The sequence below is a fragment of the Sminthopsis crassicaudata genome, chromosome 6 (assembly GCF_048593235.1).
Source record: "Sminthopsis crassicaudata isolate SCR6 chromosome 6, ASM4859323v1, whole genome shotgun sequence".
Taxonomy (NCBI): domain Eukaryota; kingdom Metazoa; phylum Chordata; class Mammalia; order Dasyuromorphia; family Dasyuridae; genus Sminthopsis; species Sminthopsis crassicaudata.
In genome coordinates, this window is record NC_133622.1 from 41,242,941 (window position 1) to 41,248,940 (window position 6,000).

General features: G+C 31.1%; 1 protein-coding gene across 4 annotated transcripts in view; it reads left to right on the forward strand.

The window, feature by feature from the left end:
• EXOC1 (exocyst complex component 1) overlaps positions 1-5,617 on the forward strand; it is a 50,342-nt gene extending 44,725 nt beyond the window's left edge. For all 4 annotated transcript variants that reach the window (XM_074275521.1, XM_074275523.1, XM_074275522.1 and 1 more), the window contains 3 exons: positions 888-1,087; positions 1,643-1,837; positions 4,883-5,617. In XM_074275521.1, the coding sequence (XP_074131622.1) occupies positions 888-1,087; positions 1,643-1,837; positions 4,883-5,035 (548 nt within the window). In that variant the 3' untranslated portion in view covers positions 5,036-5,617. The remainder of the gene's footprint in view (positions 1-887; positions 1,088-1,642; positions 1,838-4,882) is intronic.
• The last annotated feature ends 383 nt before the right edge of the window (positions 5,618-6,000 follow it).

Below are 6,000 nucleotides of genomic sequence, written 5' to 3' on the forward strand. Positions count from 1 at the left end.
TCTCTTGACCCAAAAGATACAAGATATTCCCCTTGCTTTGCTGAAATGGATGTGGAACAATGCATATAGTCTTAGGCTTTTTTGTGATTTTTTTTTTTTTTAAGTTCTGCTGGACAGGTTGATTTTTTTTCCTGATTTTTCTTTGTTATAAAGGATTATTCTATAAGGGGGAGAGAGGAAAACAACACTTTATGGGGCAAATGATATAAAATATGTTAAAGCAATTTTTAAAATTCAAAATAAATATGGAAAATTTATGGAAATGATAGAAGATCATCTTGAAAAAGTAGGGGAGGGCAGAATGTGATTGTTAAATCTTCTCAGCTTAAAATTATTTCTCTTAAGCAGAATACATGCTTATATCGGGGGGGAAAAAATCCTTAAATTTCACTTTACTCTAATCTTTAGCTTCAACCTGATCTTGTCTACATTGGTAGTAAGTTGCCTAAATGACTAATTTGAGTTTCATTTCTTCTTCTTTTTTTTCCCCTCCCCTTCTGAGGCTGGGGTTAAGTGACTTGCCCAGGGTCACACAGCTAAGAAGTGTTAAGTGTCTGAGACCAGATTTGAACTCAGGTCCTCCTGAATTCAGGGCTGGTGCTCTATCCACTGCGCCACCTAGCTGCCCCCTCATTTCTTCTTTTATAAGTGCTAATAGGCAGAAAAAGAAAAAAGAAAAAGAAAAAAACCTCCATCTGATATGTAAAATGGATCCTCAGTTTCTAAGTAACCAAAAATTGGCATTGCTAATAGACTTTGTAGATAGAATTCACAAGAGTTCCATTTTTCAGGTGTTTCTTTTTTTTTTTTTTTTTTTTAATCATCCAAAGGGTCTTCAAGAATTCTGGTCCTTTAATTTTTTTTTTTTAACTCTTTTCTTATTTTAGTGGAGAAAGTAGCAAATGAAAGCCAAAAGACTCCCAGGGATGTGGTGATGATGGAGAACTTCCACCATATTTTTGCAACTCTTTCTCGTTTGAAAATCTCATGCCTAGAAGCTGAAAAAAAAGAAGCCAAACAGAAGTACACAGATCATCTTCAGTCTTATGTTATCTATTCTTTAGGACAACCTCTTGAAAAACTAAATGTAAGTACTTTTTTAGAATTTTTCAGGTCTAGAACCTAAGTATTATGTGTGCTCAATGCTATAATCAAGTTTTTAACTTTTATGTATATTTTGAAGGAAATGGCATTACCTTTCCTTTGTACTTACATTTAACTTTTTAGTTAAATATACTACAATCCATTCTTTTTTCTTTTCCTTTTCTTGAATGAATATTGTCAGCTTATATAATTAAAATCTAGCTGACCATGTCAAAGAAGGAAATATCATTTTTAGAGAATTTAGAAAGGTAGAAAAATATCCTTTTATTTTCCCTGGCCCATTTTGATTAATTACTGAGTTTTTAATCAAGCTGTGTAGAGAGTCACTATATATATATATATATATGTATATATATATACATATATATATATATATATATAATTTTTTTTTTTTTTTTTTTTTCCCCCTTCTTGAAAAGCTTTTGCAGCAGGGAATATTACAAACCATTAAAAGTTGTAGCAGTTGTTGAAATTTCATATGATGGTACAACAAAAATGTTAGTTTTACTTTTAACTTTTTGTTTGCATTTCATTACAGCATTTCTTTGAGGGTGTTGAAGCTCGAGTAGCACAAGGTATAAGAGAAGAAGAAGTAAGCTACCAACTTGCATTTAACAAACAAGAACTTCGTAAAGTTATCAAAGAATATCCTGGAAAGGAAGTGAAGAAAGGACTAGATAATCTCTACAAGAAAGTTGATAAGCACCTTTGTGAAGAAGAGAATTTGCTTCAGGTATGGATTTTTGTTCCTGTGACTAAATAATCCAAAACTTTTTTTTTTTAATTTAGCATTTTATTTTTCCCCAATTACATGTAAAAAATAATTTTTTTTTTATTTTTTTATTATATATATATATATATATATATATATTTTATAATATTATCCCTTGTATTCATTTTTCCAAATTACCCCCCCTCCCTCTATTCCCTCCCCCCGACGACAGGCAATACCATACATTTTACATGTGTTACAATATAGTCTAAGTACAATACATGTGTGTGAATGTCATTTTCTTGTTGCACAATAAACATTAGAATCCGAAGGTACATGCAACCAGAGCAGACAGATATTAGTGCTAACAATTTACATTCCCCTCCCAGTGTTTCTTCTCTGGGTGTATCTACCTCTGTCCATCATTGATCAACTGGAAGTGAGTTGGATCTTCTTTATGTTGAAGATTTCCACTTCCATCAGAATACATCCTCATACAGTATTGTTGTTGAAGTATACAGTGATCTTCTGGTTCTGCTCATTTCACTCAGCATCAGTTGATTTAAGTCTCTCCAACCCTCTCTGTATTCCTCCTGCTGGTCATTTCTTACCGAGCAATAATATTCCATAACCTTCATATACCACAATTTACCCAACCATTCTCCAACTGATGGACATCCATTCATCTTCCAGTTTCTAGCTACAACAAAAAGAGCTGCCACAAACATAAAAAATAATTTTAATATTAATTTTTTTTAATTTTAAGTTACAAATTTTCTCCCTCCCTCCCTAACTCTTCTGCATTTTCATACCATATACTTGTACATACATACTTGTATAATCATGCAAAAATTTCCATATTACTCATGTTGTATTTAGACACTGTTTCTTTAAAGATAAATAGCATTTTTCATCAGTCCTTCAGAGTTGTCTTGAATTATTGTATTGCTAGAATAGTTCTATCTTTCATAGCTGATCATCTTACAATATTGCTGTTACTTCATGTAAGTCTAAGTTTCTCTGAGAGCGTGCTGCTCATCATTTCTTATAACACAACAGTATTCTAACATATCACATACCACATTACCACATACCACATACCACATTACCACATACCACACATACCACAAAACCCTTACAAAATCCTTTTTTGCCCTCAAAATCTTCCTCGAGTCAGGTAACTTACAGAAGGAAAAGATTAGGAATGTTACTTAATGCTCCCAGATTTGCAGACCAGATTAATGGAGGGGTAAAATAAAGTCAGATGTTTCTGAGTCAGTGTTTTTGCGGTAATCTTAAGAAAATTATATTCCTGAAAAATTTACATTGCTGCCTCTGTTTAGGCAAGAGTACTATTATATTTGGATCATTTAACTTTTATACCATAAACATGGTATAAAAACCATTTAAAATATTTAAAGATTTGTTCACACAGAGAATCCACAATGATAAAATTTTGTTGGAAAATATATTTCTTGAGTCTCTCAAATTTTTTTTATTCATCTGGATTTTTCTAAATTTTTTATCATTTATTTAAAGTGATAATGTAGTGAGGATATATTGCTTTTACACCATGACAATAATAATTGCTCTATAATATATTTGATTTGAAACTACTTTATTGATTTTGTTTTGGAAATATAAGTAGATTAAAAAGAAAATAAAAGTCATGAAAAATAACATAACATCTTAACCAAAAAATAAATAAATAAATAAATAAGGCGACTGGGAGAACATCAGTAACTACCTATCTTTATGTCTGTTTTTCTTTTTCTCTAAAATTTTTATGAAATTAATCTATGCATACATCAAGGACATCCTCATTGAGGGAATTAGAAGGGAACAAGTAGACAAACAATTAGATTTAGACAAGCACCTTCATTATACACCAAGATAAACTCCAAATGAATTTATGACCTAAATATGTAACCAGATTAGAGAATCAAAGATAACATTTCATTTCAGATCTATAGATAAAGACTTCATAAGCAAACAAGTGATAAAGAGAATCATACAAAATAAAATGAACATTTTTTATTTTTTTATTTTATTTTTAAATAAAATCTGAAAATTTTTCACACAAGTCTAATATAGAAAAGATTGCAAGACAAGTAATTGGAAAAAAATCTTTGCAACAACTTTCTCTGATAAAGGATATATAAGGAACTAATTCAATGTATATCATTAAGCCATTTCCCAATAGATAAATGTTCAAAGCATATGAACAGGCAGTTTTCAAAAGAACTAACAAGACTAACAATAATTATATGAAAAGATGTTATAAGTGACTTATAAAAAAATAATAAGGCAGTTTTTAGGTTTCTTCTGTCTCATATCTACTAGACTGACAAAAGAGGGAAAACTGGTACATGATTGGTGTATGTTGGTGGAGCTGTGGTCAGGACAGTCTGGAAAATTATTTAGAACTATGCCCAGAAAGTTACCAGATCTTTAACCAAGCTATACAACTATTAAGTCTATACCCTCAAGGAATCGGAGAAAGAGGAAAAGGATATATGGGTACTACAAAAATATTCATAGCAGATTTTTCTCATGGCAGCCAAAAATTGGAAACTAAGAGGGCATTTTCATATTAGAGAATAAGCTTAAAAAGTTGTGGTATGTAAATAGAATAGAATATTATTGTAATATAATGTTCCAGAAAGGAAATTTAAAAGACCTTTATGAACTAATTAATGTATGCTCAGAAATGGTACAGTGGATAGAGCATTAGCCCCAAAATAACTTTTTAAATTAAATTTTTTTTAAATTTTAGAATGAAATGTATATTTTTGGACATGTCTAATTTTGGTATTCATAAGTTAATCTTCTTTGAGTTTCTAAATATGATTCTTATTTGGAAAAGAAGGGGCTTTTTTAGTAAGGTGTCATATATGTAGATAAAGTTTAGTGATTTTTTTTCTGGTTAGCATTTTTACAGATGAGGAAACTACAGTGAAGACAATTTAATAGAACTAGAATAAATTTTGCTCATATATAATTATACTTGTATTTTCATTTAATTATTATCACAATTTGATGTTTTCTTTCCATCTTTTATAATAGGTGGTGTGGCATTCTATGCAAGATGAATTTATACGTCAGTACAAGCACTTTGAAGGTTTGATAGCACGATGCTATCCTGGATCTGGTGTTACAATGGAATTCACTATTCAGGACATTCTGGACTATTGTTCTAGCATTGCACAGTCACATTAGACTCAACAAAAGAAAAGCTAGCAGTGTTCTAAAAATGCCACACAGTATCCAGATATATCAAACTACATGTTTCATAAACCTGGATTTGTAAATTTACATATTATTAAATGTTGGTAAATGTCAGGTAAATATATAGTACCCAACTATAGATATTAAATGCAACATTACAGATCCTAAGTAGCAGTAACATTGTTCGCTTATTAGGTTATGTACTAATTTAAAGTAATAATTTTCTGTTCCTTTAAATTGCACTTATTTTTCTATCATTGTGCAGGAGATTTACATTTGTGGATCCCTTTCTTGGTAATGAGCATTGTAACCTGGAGTATGTGAAGTACATTGGAAATACAGTGGACACTCCACCTTTAACTCATTCTCTTTCTTGAGAATCATGTAACTTTTAAAATACTGTACAGAAGTTTTATTTTGCAGTTTCATATGTATCTATGTGTGTGTGTGTGTGTGTGTGTGTGTGTGTGGAGAGTGAAGGGAGTTCATTGGAATATTTGTAAGCTTATGTTTTGAGGATTATGTAACTCATTAAAATGTACTGACAGTGAAGTAAAGATTTTTTTTAAGTTACCTTTGTACTTATTTTGATGGGGTTAATTTTAGTTTTACTTCAATTTAAAATTATTAAGTACCTGAAAAAAATCCCGCAATCAAGAAGCTTATGTTCTACTGAGGATCTCAGAAAAGGTTTTGTATCAGAAGTGGCACCTAAGTTGATGAAAAAAAATAAGGATTTAGGAGACCAAGTTGAGAAGGAGATGCATTTCAGACATGAGTGCCTCTAAACATTAAGCTTTTAATAATTACATGATTTACTTGTTCAAAGTAATAGTCGCTATTTGGGGGAACTTAGAAGTTTGGTGATTTCATGGAAGCCCAGGATAGGAAAGGTTGTCATCCCAGAGCTGGGGGCCAAACCCACAAAAAGATGTTCCCTGTGAATACAGCCTCTG